The sequence below is a fragment of the Poecilia reticulata genome, linkage group LG22 (genome assembly GCF_000633615.1).
Source record: "Poecilia reticulata strain Guanapo linkage group LG22, Guppy_female_1.0+MT, whole genome shotgun sequence".
NCBI lineage: Eukaryota > Metazoa > Chordata > Actinopteri > Cyprinodontiformes > Poeciliidae > Poecilia > Poecilia reticulata.
In genome coordinates, this window is record NC_024352.1 from 13206642 (window position 1) to 13226142 (window position 19501).

General features: G+C 39.0%; 1 protein-coding gene across 1 annotated transcript in view; it reads left to right on the forward strand.

Annotated features, from left to right (window-relative positions):
* Positions 1-314: 314 nt before the first annotated feature.
* The window catches only part of prkd3 (protein kinase D3), a 50223-nt gene continuing 31036 nt past the window's right edge, over positions 315-19501 (forward strand). The window contains exons 1-2 of the mRNA XM_008399553.2: positions 315-723; positions 2375-3013. Of these exons, the coding sequence (XP_008397775.1) occupies positions 2741-3013 (273 nt within the window). The 5' untranslated portion in view covers positions 315-723; positions 2375-2740. The remainder of the gene's footprint in view (positions 724-2374; positions 3014-19501) is intronic.

Consider the following 19501-nt stretch of genomic DNA (forward strand, 5'->3'; position numbering starts at 1 on the left):
TTTGACCAATTAGCACTATTTTGTTCTGTCAAACAGCAGCATGTGCACGTGTTAAGACACATTGAAATACATTTTCTTTGCTATTAGCTGACATTTAGTGAAACCAACTTGACATATTTTGTTCCGGTGTTACTTTAAACACACTTTCCTTTGAAAAATGAATGTATTACTAACCAATCCGGGTCATGTGGAGGATTTTTGTTCTTGGCACAGTTAAGATGAAATAACGGAAAAGGACCGCGCTTGCGCGCTGGTTTGAGTACCCCCTCCCCTAGCGGAGGCGCCATTGCTTTACATGGACTGTAGTTCAAGTTTTCCTCTCCGCACATGGAAACTCTCTTATGCGGAGATAATAAAAAGACTCCAATCCCCAGCGAGAACAACTACTCTCCCTCTTTTTTCATCCTCGCCAAACAGGGGGAGTAGTCACAGCTGGAAGGATAATGAGATGCGCATGAATTTACAATCTGGAATAAGGGATTAGATAAACTAAATGGACCGCACGGTTCGTCTCGGCGAACCTGAATGAAGAATTTAAGCTGCTGTTCGTTAGATGTAAAACGACGACGCTGCGCCTTTTTTTGCGTGTGACGTCCAAAATCGAAAAAAGCTAAAGAAGGGACCAAACTTCAGGCTTAGCTTTCTCTCTGTGGATGGAGTTGAAAAGTTTCATCTTCAGTTGTCTCACAATGGAAAAACAAGCGCCCTTCGCTGGAAGTGGAGGTAAAGTGCCATTTACTTCGACGCGTTTGGGCTGAAACAGGTTTTTCAACGTAGAGGGGGTTCCGGGGCAACAAAGAGGGACAGAAAGAGCAGATTTGGCGGCTTGTATAACTTGTTTTGCTGGCGTCCGCTCGGTTTAGGTTCTGCCAGCGAGCCGATAGAAAGTGGGAGGGGTGCAGATGTTCTGAAGCTTTGGGTCCAGATGTTTGTGTGGTTGCAAGAGGTCTAAACGTCAAGTTGAACTATCTCCTGCCTCTCCTTGGGACTCTAATGTTCGCTTAGAGCTCTGAAGGATGAGACAGGAACTAAAAACGTTACAATTCTGATATTCTTACCATTTCAGTGGCTCATTTGTCACAAAGTATCTACAAATTGATAACAATTGATATTTAACAAAGCAGTGCCAGGCAACATGTCTTATGCTGTGCATAAACTAAAAGCAAGCAAAAGTGTATATATATATATATATATATATATATATACTATACTGTAGTTACATTAAAATGACAGGCATCATAATGGTAAAGCCCTGGGGTGGTAAACCAGTGGGGCCCTGACGAGGAGCAAGTGTGTCTTAGTGAAAGGGACACACTAATTGCATGGTACACTGAGTTTGCATGCATTTATCTGCATTTTCCAAGTATTTTCATGGACGTAAAATAAATAAAAAATAAATAAGTACATTGTTTTGACTGTAATGGACTCTTAAAAACAACATCCCCTGCACAAGTATTCACTCTCCATAGAGAGAAAACAGGCAGATCCTGAAACAAACAGGTGTTTATCAGTCAAATATGACGTGTCACAGTCAGATGAAAGACAAAAAAGTGGCATCTCTGTTCTATTATTGTAAGAAATTATATGTTTAAGGGTGGGGATTTTCACAAAAGAAGTTCGCTAGAGTTTCATACTTTTCATGTTGTGCAACGTTATCGGGTGCAAACAATATTGCAATTTATTGTGCTGAAGTTGCAGAGTAGTTTGTTTCTTCTGCTACTTGAACTAGTTTTTAAAAAATATAATACAATTTATCTCATAAATCATAATTAATCCACATTAGATGTGTGTGTGTGTGTTTAAGGTCACGTCAATCTACTTTATGGCTAGCATTTGCTTTTCAATATCTTTTAGCCTACTGAATTTACCCCCAACAATAGCTGAGTTAATCAGTTATTAAACTTTTTTTTTTTTACTTAAGCAGGTTTATTTGTGCATAATATCAACATTTGTTTGACCTGAACATTTTTGTTAGTAGTTAACAAACAAAAATGAAACAAGAAGAAGAACATCTGCTCTTATATTTTTGTTCTCCCTTAATAAGCATACAAATGAATGCCTACCGCTAAACTGATTGCTGGTGGATAACTGATTTTATGATTAGGTAATACAAAGCAGCAAGAATTAATGAATTATCAGATTTTTGAAGGTGTGTTGCATTTTTCTAGGAAAATATTTTAACCACCAACTGAACGGAATGCCAAGTTATAAGAGGTGGGTAGTCCCAGGATTAGCAATAACGCTAGGGTAAGGAGATTTAGCCTCAAGGCTTGCAACAAAATGTAAACACCAAGAGCTGACTCATCCACGGCCCTACTTTGCTTTTTTATTGTTCTAATAATGTGTGTGCCTTTTTGTGTGTTTGTGGGAACAGGCTTCCTCTGGTCAGAGTGGATTACTGACTTTAGAAAAAAGAAGGAGCAAAACTCCAGGATATGAAGTTTGTTGCAGCAGCCTGTGGATTGTTCAGAGACCTTCCCTCCCTCACCTGGCCCACCTCTTGAACGATTCATGCATTTTCTGAGCTCAGGTGGGTGGGTAGCATCCTCTCAACATCATTTTTGTGAGTCAGTGACACTTAAATTAAAATTATATGCCGCTGACTCATTACTACTGATGAGGAGCGCACATTTCCCGCGCGACAAGCCCATCCACAGAGACCGTGCTGTGCTTCTCCCTGCCAGCCTTCACTGAATCCCATCGTTCAGCGTTTTCTCACGTCACAACTGGAAGAAACCCAATGTCTGCCTCCTCTCCCCCATCCTTTCCTCGGGCCTTCCTGCACTCGCTCCATCCACTCCACCCACCCTCGCCGGGATCGCCTGGACCGCTCTACCAGCGGCTCTCCAACGGGAGCCACAGCGCCCCAAGTCCTACCAACTCCCGTAGCTCCTTCCATGGGGTCTCCTTCCTGCTGCAGATCGGACTGACCCGGGAGACCGTGAACCTGGAGGCCTGTGATCTCTCGCTGTCCGCAGTCAAGGACCTGGTGTGCTCCATAGTTGATCAGAAGGTAAGAATGTCCTAAAATGTCTTTTTTTTTTTAAGTGCCATCCATGCAATCACTCACTCTTTGAAATTAAAGGTTTTCCTAAAAAAGTCAGTCATCGTAATGATACCTTGGAGCATGTCCTGCTGTCTCCCACCACATTCATCTGTCCAGATCATGTTTTTCCAAAGCAGACATCTGCGCCATGTGCTTAAATAATGAGTCAAACACAGCAGAAACGTGCCGGACGGTCGCGCCGAAGCTCCTCCTGTTACACAACACGCCGTCCATGTGCCCATTGTTTATGTTGTGGTGTTTTGTTACTTGACGTGAAACAAGTGCACAAACATGTACAGACCTATGCAGCACTTTTCGGTCCAATCTGGAATCCACTTTTATTTTCCATGACGGCGGTAGTGTGTTATAACCACACCGCTGGAGTGGATTTCAACACAACTGCAGGCCATGTTGTTAAACATAATTTACCATTTCTTTTGATTTCTGGAAAAATAACAACTCGGATGAGCACAAGTGATATTTTTTTCCCCCTGTTATTTTCCAGTTTTGCTGAAATTTATCGAAACGTTTTATTCGTGGTTTATGTATTTTGGTTTCTGCGTCTGTGTGTGTGTTTGTTTTTATAAAATGTAACACTATTGGAAGAATAAGCATTTCAAGTTTAGCTTTATGAAATAGCTGAAATAGCATTAAGAAGTAATTTAGGTAAAACTATTAACTCAGAAAAGATCTATATCTACCTAAAGTACAGATTCAACCAATCAGATATTTTGTTGCCAACTCCTGATCACAGATTTAGTTTTTATTGCTTTTACCTGTAAATACCACTTTCTCATTGAGTGCTTTAAGGCTACGTTCACACATCAGGCAAATGTGACTCAAATCCATTTCTTTGCACATATGCGACCCATACCTAACTTTTTCATCGCGACCCGAACATCCCGATTTCATTCTTTTCACCCCCTCCAAGAAATCTCATCTGTGCCACTTCTACATGTGGTACTAAATCAGATAAGAATCTGATTGTTTGCAAAGCTTCTGTGGTCTAAACGGTCTTGTCACATCTTTACATCTTATCTGACAGTTAGGTCATTGATGTGTGGTGTGCATCGTAATTCTGCACCAAAAGAAGATCAGACGTAAACAATGGCTGAAAATTATAATTATGAAAGAAGTCTTTGTCAGTGGATCACATCACACCACAATCCCACTACTTGTGGTCAGACTGGGCATCCAGACTGCTGTCCTGTCTTTTTATTAGCTACCCCCGTGTTGCTATGATCTTGTGACAATACTGTTGCCTCTGAATAACTATAAAATTGATCCATAGTCAATGGCATCCTTTATCATTTCTGTAAACAGTGCTCTGAAATGTGATGTCTATACTTCCCCTCTCTATAGATTATTGAAATTAAAGTCCTGATGATACACACCTAAAATGTAATGTACACCATATCTTAAGGAATTAAAATTCACAAATTAAATAACAATGGCATCTCATTTGATATTTCAGAGGGAAAAACTTTGAGTTTGTGTTAAATTCTAAATGTAAAATATTATATTTCTACAGGAGCACTAAGCAGCTTTTTGAAATCCATTGTCAATTATTTATGTTAGGAGTAGAAACATCATCACAAGCAGGCTGCATTACACAACTCTATTTGTCACTAATTTACATATTTGACTACTATTTCTGAACAAACCAAAATTAATCAAGAGGTGATGTTTTAGGTTCTTTAGCAATTTGCATTCACTAATAGCGTTGCTACCATTACTGACTGTAAGCGTCAGTCCCTGCGTCTATAACAGGGTATCTGTTTGTATTCAGAAAATTGCAAGGTTTTACGGTCTCTCAGAATTGAGGCTGAAAAAGATGGAGGTCACCGAGTAGCCTCAAGCTCAGTGTCCATTGTGGCTGACAGCCATATAAAACACTCTGAGAGTTATAGGTATAAACTATTTATTCATAAGTCCGACCTTTTCTGAAAATTAAAGCACAGGCATTCGCCGTATCCTGCAACATATACTTGTGAACATGTGCTTTTAGTGTTTGCGTAAGGTGTCGAAACAGTCCTTGCAATGCTAATCACAAAACAAATGAGACAGGTTTTCCAAGTAGCAATAAATAAATCATCATCGGTTATGTTGCCATTGACATAATCTGCTCTTCAACTTTAAAAACAAACCAAGTGTAGCATGTTCCATGTCGAGTGAAACATGACTCTTCAAAAGGATAAAACTTAGCAACTTTGCTGTAATTTGCTCAGCTTCCTGTTATCTTGAAGTCTAGTTCTCTGTTGTGGTAGCCTGCATGAACAGACAACATGCCTCTACATAATACACAGCTTCCTTTCTAGAAGCTTCTGCTAGCTTTGCATGTTCTCTCCCCTTGTTTTGAAATTATCCACAGCTATTAAATTTACAATTTGATGTATATTCTTAGTATTACATCACAGCTGATATCTCATTTGTTAGTGCTTAAAAAGTAAAAGTTGACATTTATGTGATATATGATGTAAAAACCCTTACACCTATGACTGTAGAGGTTCACGTATGCTTTCAGTACTTGCTGTGGAATATAATTTTTGCTCATTTACATTTGTTGTAGAAATAGTAGATGCATTTCAGATGTCATCTTTGAAGCCAAATCATGTCATATAATTTTGATATAGTGGAAATGGCTAACTTTGTCTATGCTAACAACTTTTATGCCAAGGATTGTTGTTGTTGGTGTCACATTATAGGTTGAAAACAAATTAGATTTTTATTTTCCGACCATCTGATGACCTAACGTGGTCAATCAAGTGTGAAGTCATGCCATTCTGGTCATTATACAGTTTTTTTTTGTAAAAGCTTTTTTTTTTTTTGACTTATTACAAATTCTAAATAGTATTTACCTAGCACTAAGTTTTACCAAATCATCAGGTTGATTTGTATTCACCTGCAAGTTCTCAACATCTGTCTAGTGCTGTAAATATCTCACTCAGTTGTTGTTTTGCATTAATATTTTCTGTACTTTGTTGTTGCATGGGATTAATAGAGAGCGAAAGCCTAGTGAATTCATTTAATAGCTCGAGAGTGGATCCATCATCGCCTTTTTTTGGCCTCTTTTGATTAATGTTGATTACTCTGTTTGGTCTGTAATTATCGTTGATGGAATAAAGAAGAGCCTGATTAAAAAGAGCCATTTCATCAGCAGCTGGAATCTGCAGATTTAGACTGGACAGAGCAAGGCCGATGTTTGACACAGTGGTTGTTAAAAATGAAGAGGAATGACATGAGGAGCTGGCTTGAACAGCAGGAGGATGTGGAATTAGCCATCTGTACTGAGTTTGGGTCCTTTGCCTCCAATGTTTTCTGAGTTGACATTCCAGAGGAGCTGGGTAATGTTGTTGTTCTTTACGAGGTCTGCTGATTCTCACTAGCTAGTTATGAGCAGTTCTGGTCCGCAGACCAGAAAATCTCATCACCACGGACATTTAGATGGATTCTGTAATATGTTGGATCTGTTGCAAGAAAACAGTAAGAGGAAAAGAGTTGGAAAAATGAGGCTTTCAAGACTCTGAGAAAATCAGTGCACAGTACTCCCAATCAGCACATCTGCCAAGATAAAATCCATACTACCTTTCTCTTGTGTACTTTTTTTTTAATCACAAAAGATGGTATCCGTTCAGATGTGGTGGGATTATCTTGGTTCTTCTCTACATTATTGCAGCAGAACACATCCAGCCTGCTCAACTGCTTTTGTTGTAAAGTTTGTCTGCCAATTGTAGTGTGCTGCTTCAACTATTTCATGACATCCAGCCAAATGGCTTTGAGATCAACGGAAAATATGACTGTATCCTCGTGTGCTTTCAGTTTATCCCTGCTTCGCTTCTTGTTTTAAAATATGCATGACAGTGGGAAGTTTTTGCACGGTCCAGGTATTTGTGCCAATTTGTAAAGCTGTGGATCTCTAAACCTGGTTTGATTGTCCACTGATGGATGTCCCATGGCGTCTCTAGTCAGCAGAACTTCAGGTGTCTGTCATCGAAGTGGAGACAGGAAAACGATTTTGGACTTCATCTGGCATTATCTGCAAAAAAAAAAATTAATGCAAGTGCGCTTCCCTCCCGTGGTGCCGTTTCCTCCGCTGAGACTTGGCCCGTTTCACCGAGTGACTCACTATTCAGTCATGCAACAAACAGGGATGCTCAGTCCAACTAGAATCTGTGCAGTTCGGTGTCAAGCTTTCTGCTGTGTCATCATTTGTGAACTTTCCGAGTTGATTTCAGTTCCCCTGTCTTAGTTTTGTAAAAAGTGAAGTTCCACTGCTGCCTTTTAGTTTCCCACCTTTATACTGCAAGTAACCTTTTACTTTTACCAGCACAAAGTTAAATGACAATAACAAATTATTTTATTTAAATACAAATCTGGATTTGCATTTATACCCATTTATTCTGATACCCTTAAATTAAAGACTGCTTTCAGAAGTCACTTACTGATTAAATACAGTTCACCTGTGTCTTATTTATTCTCAGTATAAATACAGATGTTTGGTGAAGGCTACTCGGGTCTGTTGGAAACCATTAGTAAACAAAAAAGGATCATGAAATTCGAAGAACACAGCAGAGATGTGTGTACGTTTTAAATGACATCCTGATAATCGTGCATCTCCTGGAAATCTGTTTAATTCATCATTTGAGAGTGCAAAGTGTATGGCATAACTGCAAACCAACCAAGACACATGGCTGTACATCTAAACCAACAGACAAGGAGAGTGTAAATCAAAGAAGCATCTAAAGACCTTTAGCATCTCAGTATCTAGTCCAGTTAATGGGAAGATGACTGGGGCTAAATACAGAGCAATTCCAGATGAAAAGCTTTTGAAGTTTCACCTTCCAGTAGGATAACAACCCTAGAAACCTAGAAATCCAGAACTAAAATTTGTGGAGGTAAAGGGACGTAATAGTAAAAAGTTAAAAGTGTGTGAATACTTTTGAAAGTACTGTAAAAGTTTGCTTTAGAAACATTTGGAATTAAACTTAAGGTGGAAACCTGTTGTAATAACGCAAAGTTAACGTCAGACCTTACAATCTAATGGTAGTGGAAGTGGAAAACTTGAATTATTATATCTTTAAACCAACCACAAATTAGCTTTCTAATATTTTTATTAGAACTTTGTGCTTAACAAGATTTCTTTGTTTTACGGGAACATGACTCATTTTTGCCAACGGTATTCATTTGTGTTTTGGATAGGGCTGCTGTAAACGTCAAAGACCTCAAAGACAAACTTTCGGTACTTCATGCAGAAAAAGAGTGACCACAATGAAGTCAGGACGCTAGTATCACATCTGTCTACCGCTGTCTTCGTTTTGCCCCTTCTAACATTTTCTGACCAATGTATGCGTCTGACCAAAAATAACAGATGCTTATTTTCATACACGTAAGCGGAGGTTTGTTGACTGAAGGCCGAAGTGATGCTCAAATTAACTCAAGACTTCATTACAGTGCTGTTTATAGTACTTTAAGACTGGTTGCATTAGATACTTGGTCTTGATGCAGATATGTTTTTACTTTCTGGCAAGAGAAATGTATGTGAACAAGAGCAGCAACATAGTAAAGAAAAAAATCAAGTTATCTACTTGGATTTAACAGATTTAACTGTATCTCACCAAAAACTAAATAATAATCGATAAACTTGGTCAACGATAAGAATTATTTATTTTTAGTTTTAAAATGTATGAGCTGAACTTCGAGCCTGGGATGATAGATTTACATCTAGTAAAACAGAATTGATATAAGTTAGACCAGATAACATAAAAGCAGTGGGGCTGTAAGCTTTAAAAACTGCCAGCTGATTCTTTGTTGTATTGTTTCATTATTTTTGGAGCGTTTCAAATAGAGTTTTTTTTTTAATACAGAAAACAATCTTACAATTTCATCCTGGAAGAAAGTGAAGCCTCAAAAGGCATCAAAACCTGTTTGACACCTGTTTTGGTCAGAGTTTTAGTTAGTATTAGTTACATTTTAGCTTGGTGATGTTGCTGTCATTCCACCGTATCAGTGTGTTTTAACTCATTTGTTGTTAAGAAGTGTGGCTTACAAACAAGTTCGAGCTGCTAAAGAGGATTAGGAAAAGTGAGCTTGTTGTTTTGCTGCATTCACTTCTTTTACAAAGTGGAAAACAGTTGCTGCTGTGGTGTGGGTATCATAGCAATCTGCAGTCGCATTCTTTTGGTATCTTCTTAAATCTTGTGACCATAGCTCAAGGACAAATAGTTGGTTTCTTCCTGACGTCGGTGCTTTGCTTTCCTTAAACATTGCTGTCTTTTTAAGTTTCATTTTCGTCTGTTGTTTTTTCCACACTAAAGTTTTAGGTCATGTGTTCAAACTTCATAAGAAGTCACACAAATTCTGAAGTCACCATATTGAAAATCCACACCACACATGAATTCAATATATAGCATTGAAGTGGTTTGGCATCAGTAAAACTACCAGATGTTTGGAAGGTTGACTTTTCATGTCTCCCCTTAACTCTTTCTTCTTGAATCCGTCTCATTGTTGGACAGGGAGTCATGCAGCCTTGTTATAACAGCAGTGCATTGTATAGATTTTGTGCAGCTCATTCCCCTCTCTGCGAAAGGCTCAGCCACATGACTTGGCCAGATTCCACTGGATAGATTTCCTTTCTCTGTTCTCTGAGCTGATCTAAAAAGTAGCTTTTGATAGTAGTGGTTTGAAACACAATAACCAGTTCTAGCGGGTTACGGCTAACCTTAGAACAGGACAACCAGGTCTAATAGGTTCAGGCTCTCGCAAGTCCTGAATGCTTTCAAATCACATCTCGTAGCGTCACCCCTCCGGAGGCAGTTGCAGTACAGGCTCCTTGAAGGCCGTGAGAACGGACAAAAGCAGCCAACCATTGGGTGGTGGAGGCAGATCTGATCCAAGATGGCTTGTTCACATCCCGGCTGTGGCTGCGCTGTGACTCCAAGCCGGGAGCTCGCTGTGCTCTGACTTCTCCTTCTGGTGTTTTTTGGGGGGGGTGGCTTGATGAATGGCACGAGATAAACATCCATAGCTTCCACTTGTCGAGCGCTTCCTGTTTGGTGTCGCCCAAGTCCTCTCGTGCAGCCAGCAAGGGAGCATTTGTGGGACAAAAGTTCACGACTCTGAGAATGACTCCCAGCAAGCCAGCTGGTCGCCCTGGACCGCCAGCCAGATACGGAGCATTCCATCTTCACCCCGGCATATTTGGAGAATGATGCGATGCTGCTGCTGCTGCTGCTGCTGCTGCTGCTGCTGCTGCTGCTGCTGCTGCTGCTGATGATGATGATGATGATGATGATGATGATGATGATGATGATGATGATGATGATGATGATGATGATGATGATGGGTGGGATCAGACTATTAGGACAGTGAAACATTTCAGTCAAGCACTTGCTGGACGACTTGTTAGATTGGTTTTGCATTCAGCAACGTTTTTGTAATTTTTTATTTTTTTTTTACTTAATGCAGAGTTTACTCCAAAATGTCAGTTCAGTTCCTCTGAATCATATGAGAAGAAAATACTAAGGGTTTTCTCTGTTGTTCCGGGTGTGTTCAATACATGATGCTGTTGCAGTTGCAGTACAGCTGAAAGGGCTGTGAAAGGCAGCTGCCTCAGCCACAGGTTTCCCCGCTGGCTTTGTCATTGCTGTTAACTCCCAGGCTCTGGTTGAGGTCTGCGCAGCTGCCTCTGTAATTACAGAGACAAAGGCCTTTTTGAGTCAGAAACAGGTTGGAGAATACAAGGGAATGGCAAAGCATTATAAAGTAAAAATTAAGAGTGCTTTTAAATATTTTTTAAAAAGTATCTCTTGGAAAACACTATAAAAATCAGTGCTGGATACTATTTGTTGCTGCCTTTTGTGTCTAAAGTAAAAGTAAGTTTTAACAAATAAAGACAGAAGCGAAGGTACTCCTACCAGCCCTGTTTAAGTTACATACTTTCTTTTGTAAACATTTATTACTTACACAGCTGAATGTGGAAAAAAACACACAAACTGAATGACTTTAGTAAGAATGGTAAAAAAATATTTTTCTTTACGATGTTGGTTATGATGCACACCCATATTCTAGTACTTCTTTGCAGAACTCAGATTTTATTATACCATTTCGATTTTTTGGGCTGTAGTCTTACAGTATGACAAATCTTTACCTAATACCATACATTCATTCTTTGCAAAAAAAGATCCAAATTTGTCAGAAAGCTGTGCTGAAAGATTAAGTTTCTTTTAACTGGAGATGTTGTTTTTGCATCAAACATATCTTTCACAATTCTGACCAAAAAACCCACCCTTAGTTTCAAATTGCCTAGTTTCTTTACATCTCAACGGGCCTTGTATTTTAATAGTGCATACACATTTTTTATCCTCTCTGAATGAGAGAACGCACCAGGTGAAACATTCACAGTCCCCACTTCACTCCAACTAACCTTGACTGAAACAAGAAGGAAATAAATCACTATCAGGCTCCCTTGTAATCAAGATATGATGCACTTGTTGGCCAACAAGTGCATCATCTCTTGGAGCTGGTAATCGTATTTCACCCCAGAAAATGTCCCAGCAGCAGCAGCATAGAACCGTGTGTGCGATATGAAGCCAAAACTTTCCTGGAAAGTTCATTTGGCTTTTTGTCAACAACAAAACCAGTCACCAGTGAATCAAAACAACTGGTATTGGTTTTAAAAGACATGGTAATTGCTCCTTTTATACATAGGTTTTCAGTGTTTATTTTCAGGCTTACTGATGTATGTATTCCAAAACCATGGAGTAGACTAAATTTATATCGCAGTGGGGATTGATGCACATGCACAACCTAAAGCCGTTTTACACAAGGAATCTATCAATTTTCCTGGTCTTGGAGTAATTTGTGGAAAACGGGGGGAAAAAAAAGAGAGGGGGGGATATCTCTGAAGTTAAGTGAGCTAAGTAATTTCTACCATCTGCACTGCACATTGCTGCCGCCTTGCTCCCCTTTAAATGTAAAGTGGCAAGGCAGAACACAAGGCCTGGCCGCAAGAGTCGGAGAATGACAGAGTGGAGAAGTTTGGATCTCTCTGGAGAAAGGGGGCTCTTTGCGGAGGGGTTTGAATTTTTTTTTTCCTTCCCAAAACCACCAGAAGAAGGCAAGTTGCACCACTAAACGTGGCTTGTAGTTTGCCTGAATATTCTCCATCGCACTTGACTTGCCAGTTGTGAGTTTATAATCTTGCACCACTCCAATCTCTGCTAATGCTATCTGAAATGGCTTTGATTATTATTGTATTGAAGTGGTGGAGTGCAGCGTAACGGTGCACCCATTTAATATGTGGGACTCCCAGCCATTTTGTTTCTGTGAGGCCCTGCACGTGTTATTTGGGATTGCTTCCCATCAGCGCTGATGAATTTGTAACCGTGGATTACCACGGTTCAGTGAAAGAGGATTTCTCGTTTCCTTTATTAATTTACTTATTAACAATCGACTTTGACTGGCTTCCGTCTAGGGAGCTTCAAGCATGACAAATGCTGACTAGAAACAGTCAAACTGACATTGCTGGCACAAAGCTTACCCTCTTCATATTAATGCATCCCTTTTCTGTGTAGTCAAGTTAATCTTTGCTCACTAGAGGAGCTCTTAGGAGCAGAAGATTACACATTTTTTAGGAGATCTGCCAAAATGTTTTTCTGGTGACCAGCGGTGAAGTTCACGTGACTTCTATTGTTGCCACTCAGTCATTTCATCGAGGCAATATTGATCTCTGTAGCATTTAGCAGGTTTCAGAATGTCTTATTCTGTGTTGTTTTCTCAGCACTGTTTGCCTTTCCTGTCTCTCAGAGCAGAGAGTGATCTGTCAAACTGATAGGAAGGTGGCAGAGGAAGTGAAATTATATGTTGAAGCAGCAAGAAGGTTTTTGAGCGTCAGAGGGTAAAGGGCGTGCAAAATGTTTAACTAGTAGCATTATTTATAATGTATTAAAATGGAACATTAGAAATTGTACAGCTGCTGAACTTTTCTTTGAATTTCAAACGAAAAGAAAGCAACTCAGCAGGACTCCTTCTGTCACTGTGTCTCTTTATTCAGCTACATTGGCTGGTTAGCTGCCCTCAGAGCCGCTCCCTGTTTCCATATTCCCTCCGCTGCTGCTCTCCAATCGGCTGTGGTCGGCGGAGCAGCACAGCCTGTTCGAGTCTGTGTGAAATGGCTTTTCTGCACGCTGCCCCTGCCATTATTCTTGTCCCTGCATATAAACATTTAGAGAAATTGCCTGTTGGGGCTTGTGTTTTAAAAGGAGGTGACAGCTTGAATGTTGAAATGTGGCTTTTCTGCTTGTTTTTGAGTTGGCACCAACTATGTTAAGCGAAATTAAGTTCACAAAAGAACCTGGAAATCAAGGAGCTTTTTTTTTAATGGCTTTCCGAAACAGACCTAGCTGATTCTTGATGTTTTTTTTTTTTTTTGTTGAGCAACAGACGTCTGCTCCTACATCCTGCTATTACCACACACCTTCTGACCTCCATCAGAACAAGAGAAAGTGCAGACGGCATCAATCTTAGCAGAAATCGCCCCCAGGGTCATCTATTCATTTGCTCCATGTGGAGCTGGTGGCTTTTTCCTGGACCAGATAGGGAACACGGAGATAGTAGTTAAGTACACTGCCTTGTAATGCTATCCATATACTTTAAACTTTTTCAGATTTTGCCACAAAGCATCTGATTGACTAACACAAAATAGTGCCTAACTGTGAGGATAATTATGGTTTTCATTAGAAAAATAAACAAAAAAATCTGTTACTGGTGGGATGTGTTTTTATGATGACCTTAAATAACACCCAAAGTAGCCAAATGGCTTCAGAAGCCACTATTATGATAAATGGCTTTCTTTTGTGTGAAATTTAATCACATCATAAATCTAGCTATTTTGTATCTGTGAAGTGTAAGAGGTTAGTTACAGAATATCAGTGAAAACACAGCACCATGAAGACCAACGATCACAGCAGACAGGTCAGGGATTAGTTTGTGACTGTTTGAAAGAAAACTTCAAGAACTCTGAGATACAATTTACCACAAGGGGCACAAGAAAATTCAGAAGAAGGAGCTCTGATAATTGGCGTTTGCCATTGTGGAAGAAAACTTACTTAGTCTCTATAGTGAAAGATAGCGGTGTTGGTATCATGATGTGGGGATGCTTTTGTCCTGCAGGTCAGAGCTGATTTGGAAGATGGATGGAGCTAAATAATGCATAGTCTTGGAAGAAAACTTGTTGGAAAACACTTGAAATTGGGCAGAGGTTCATGATGGCTCTAAAGAGACAGACAAGAGCTACTGTTGCTACATGTTAGTGACCCTTTCAAAACCCAAACCTAACCCCCTTCAGGATCTGTGGCAGGAATTGAAAACTGCTAACCAGGAACTCTTGATCCAATCTGATATGTTTGCATTTTTTGAGAACCATGTTTCATTTTCCTGCTACTTTACTTTGACTGTACACCATTTTGGGTTGTTCTGTCTCATAGATTCCAAATAAGATGCCTTGTAGCTGCCGACATTTGTAGCTGTAATTTGGTATGAAAACTTTTGCAAGGCACCATATATGTTTAAGGCAGAGGTTCAGGGGTTGGATCATTTGCAGCCATAACTCATCAGCTGTGTGCAGGGGCCTGGCCAAGCTTGTCTTAGAACATGCTGCTGTCTTCCTGTGAGGGCCTTACATCCTGTGACTCAGCCTTCCTTTGCTCTGCCTGGACACTGCTCATGCCTGTAAAAAGCCATGCACACACTCATGCATACACAGACACATGAAACCACACACCTATAGATATATAGGTCACTGAAGAGTTGCGAGGCTGTTTCTGTTATTTATGTAAATGTTTTGCAGTGTTAGACTAAAAGCCATCTGGTTGGATTAGCGATACAGTGGTTTGTAACTAAACAATGACCTCACCTCCATCATCTCCTCAGCACTTCTGTGACTTTTGTACTTTAGGCCAATTCAGTTCAGGGGGAGTATTGTTTCTCCAGATCAAAATAATAAAAACATGTCAGAATAACCGCAGGATTTTCTTCAGACTGCTCTTGGATTTGGCTGGAAACGATCTGCTTTTGTGATTGATGCAAATAAGGTAAGCGGTATAGCTTTCTTATCGTCTCATGCAGATTGAACGACATCTAAGATGACAGGTGTCTCCTCTCCTGTTATACTGTGGTCTGGCCAAGGTTCTGCAGCTAATCGCGGTGGTTAGAGGAGCGATTCCACCATGTCTGCACCAGTAAAAAAAACAAACAAAAAAACAGAAGATGACTTACGAAAGTAGCACGAAAACTAGTAGAGTTTATTGCATATAATATCTTGCCACTTTTTTAACTTCAGGCATTTTGTAGCTGTGAAAATCCTAACTAAAGTGATCAAACATCTCTGGGACTTGCAGACTGATAACCTTACAGCGTTTTACTCTTTCCAAAGCAAAGCAAGCCTGTAGCATGCAGTTGCTGCTGCGAAGAGCAACAGTTGAATTACTGTTAGGATTTTGACCTTGTTTTGCTTGTGTCACACTGTAGCACCACATACGTGTGGAGCACAGCGTTATTTCATGCTTAGCTGGGACTTCGAGGGTTTAGAAGCATCAAGAGCCATTCAAAATGTTGCGCTGCTACACTGTAACGACATTGAGCTCGTACTGTAAGAACTATGAATGAACAGCGAGGCATATTCCCCCACATGGAAGAAAACACGTTAGTCAGCCCTAAGAGTGAGAAAGTAGCTGCTTCTATTACCACTAAGCCACCACATGAGTTTCCTTTCTGCTGCATGTGGCTCATTGAGTTAAAACTTTTCCTTTTGCAGAGGAAAGTCGGCTATGTAATGAGGAACATATACAGTGACTTTGTTTCGGTGCACGACTGGATGGATTTGCAGGATTCTGGAGGTGTAGAAAGATGAAGTATGAGACAGCCACGCATACCCTCCCCCCATTTCTTGTGCCTCCAGCTGTAGAGTGTTTTTCTTGGCCTGAATGTAAAAACACAGAAGCAAACAGTTTTATGTTATGTACGGTGGAAACAAAGCATGCATCATGGAGTTAGAAGGAGAGGGAATTACCAAAAAAATGTCATTTTTTTCCTGAACATTACATGTGTTGTCTTCAAAAGACTTTCATATATGTTGTAATAGCCATGCTGCAGAGCTTTGTGGAAATGCTTTTGCACAAAAAAAGGTTGAAGGTAAAGTGGCATAGCTTTGACTCAGTGGAGCTAACATCCTTTATTCTTTGAGATATTGTTTTTACATTTTGTAATTTTTCTTTTCACAGTGTGTAATTTAGTTTCTGTTTTGAACTGAAGATGAAAAAGTTTGTCTACCTTGTAAATAGTTACTTTTAGTAAAATAGACCATATTATGGGATAAACTGCATTTTTACAAAGTAATAATAAAAAAAGAAGCCATATGATGAAAATAAGGAACTGTTAGGGAGAGCGGTGTGCTCTAATTTAAACTGTTGAAACTTTGAGTATCTGCTATCTTTATCTTTTAGTCAAGATTTGGCTGCATTCAGTGTTTTTGTTGCAACTGTTGCATTTGAGTACTTTAGAATACCAGTAATGGAGTTCAAAAGGTGAAAACCCTTTATACAGTGGATGAAATAACTCCTGCTAATTTTCAAAACAAAAGCACATTCTCTAAATACTGCTGTAGTTTCATTGTAATGTGGAGAGGCAGAATACCAGCGAAAAAAAATAAAATGACTTAAATAAGGGCTTTAAAGTTATTATGTCCTTGTGTGATACAGTGAAATAGGCACCACTTAGAATCTGCTGACTTAATAGAATGTAAGACATTATTTGTAGCCAATCACCAAGTTTTCCAAACATCTCAGGAGGGATTTGAGCCTTCCTTTTTACAGAAGCTCTCTAAATACTTCAGTGCTCTTGTTTTCTGCTTGACAATGTACATGTTTTCTGTTGGATTGAGGTCTGGAAACTGATTTGGCCACTCCATGACCTTAATCTACTTCTTCTTTGGTCACTCATTGTTTTGTAGTGTAACCTTTGTTTTTTTGTTTTTTGTTTTTATGCTGGGCGACTCATTCTTTACCCCAGTTTGGTGTTAACCTAGATTTCCATGTAAATGACCCTGTTCATTAGTCTATCAAAGCACTGAAATGGCCCTGGGGCCGTACCAGAGCCGATTTGTACTGATTGGAAATCTTGACTGGGGAACTGAAACCTATATATGGCTTCTGTAGCTAGGGGATGGTTGACCTCGGTAGTTTACAGTGTAGCATGTTCCTGATGGTTGTCTGGTTATGTGGTCTTATTGCTTTCAGATCACTAACAAGTTCTCTAAGTCATCACTGGCTGTGGAAACTTCCCATTGGATACCAGACAGCTTGGATTGTTTCTGGTTAATGAGTTTAATATTTTGAATGTGATAGCTTGACCCCTTGCATTCTGGTTGTGGTGATTCTTGAAACATCAACTGCAAACCATCCCTTTTGAATCTTACCCAATTCTTTAATGGGATTTCTTCAAAGTCTTCTCAAGGCTGCAGTTGTCCGTGTTGGTTGTGCACTTTTTTGTCACATTTTTTTTTTACTTCCAGTCAACTTTCCATTAGCCACACTTATCAAAACGAACAAAAACTATTAATGAATTAGCATGAAAAAAATTATATTAAGATGTATTGTACCTGTATTTTATCACATAAAAGTTACTATGTTAGATTTGTAAGTAGTGTTAGGAATGTATTTGAGCTTCTTTCCCATTTAACTCCTTTTCTTTATCATGAATTAGCAACATTCATGAAAATTTGAGGAATATTTAACATTAGCATAATGCAGTTTTACATCTGTGCAGTAGTACCATTTTTGCATTGATGCAGTTCTATAAACAAAACTATAATTGTATTTGAAAAGTAGATAATGTGTATATTTGTTCCTGAAAAAAAGAACTGTAGTCACTCTAACCTTATTATACAGTTCATAAATGATGAAAAAGTTATTAAAGCAATACATTATTTAATTTAATAACACAATTTCTGCAAAGAATTCATTGTTTTTAATGCTACTTGAAAATCCCTGTGCAAATTTTAACATTTGCATTTGATATGCACAGGAATTTGCATCATTTACCCTCAACACTGGTGAGCATATGCAACTAGTTTTTCCAGTGCCGTATTTTGGCAAAGTATGAAGTATCGAAGCACATTTTCCTCTTTTGTGGGTGGTAAATTACACCTCAATTTACCGTTTTGATGTAAAAAAAACTTTCCTTTTTAAGAAACCTTTACTGTGGTTTATTCCTTTATTGTAAGACTTGTATACTAAATATGAAACATCTTAAAGCATTCCGGGACAAAAATCCTGCTATTAGTTGCCTCTGAGACCAGAAGCTCGGTTTAATGTACAACAAACTAAAGAAAGTTATCTTCTGTCTTTAGCTGAAGTTTCTCCAGGGTATGTGATCCACTTTCTTTCACAATTAAATAATTGCAAACTTATAAGTCAATAGTGTTATTTATCTGTTGAATAAAAGCACATTTGATCACACACAGACCCTGTGACAGCCTGTATCTTGCCACCTCAAGCAAAATAAACAAGTGCCTTCCACCTCCTGACTGGTGTTGAATATTTCACAAGAGCCAGGCACCTTGATTAAAAAAAAACACTCCAGCTTTTCGGAGGTTGAATGTTATTTTACTTGCGCACGTTGTTTTGTCATTGCATTTCTTCAGTAACCTAGATGTACATGCTCATACCCAGTCGGAGGAGAAGTTGTTCTCTCAATATCTGCCTATAGCCATAGCTTTGGTTCCCAATAAAATCTTAAGAAATGCCAGGTAAAAAGTGGTAAAGATGTCTTTTAAGCTTAGGTTTACATGAAGTGACACATCATTACTGCAGCCTTAATGAAAGACTGCATTGCTTTAAATAATGACAGCTCACAGCATTTTCTAAACGAAATGTTGTGTAACTTTAACCTTTACACCGTGGGTGTCTGGCTGTGTCAGATTAGATATTTACAGTGTAAGAAGGAAGAATGGCCTAATGCAGTGAAAATAAACCACATGACAGTCGAATGCCAGAGGTAACGGGGCCTTTCTTCCCTTTGCCATTTTAGGAAGAAATTGCGCCTGTTTTGAAGAGTGTTTCTGAATGACTTCATTATAGGCAAATAACACTAATGATAAATAAGATTGTAGAGAAAAGTTAGAGCAGATAACCTTAAATGATTAGTTAACCAATCAAACAATTGATGGAGTAAAAAAAAACCCCAAAAAACAAACACACAATCTCAAAGCTGAAACTTTATTCTTTAATTCCTCTTTTTTGTTTTATATTTTGTAAATTTGTCAAAACAAAACAATCTGGTTCCTGAAATAATTTATGAAACTGTTATCGTCCCTTTTTTTCTTTTTTACTTTTACAGTGTGTTTACCAGTTGAACAAATTTTTGTCATCACATCTGCATGGTCCTTTGCCAGGTTGTAAA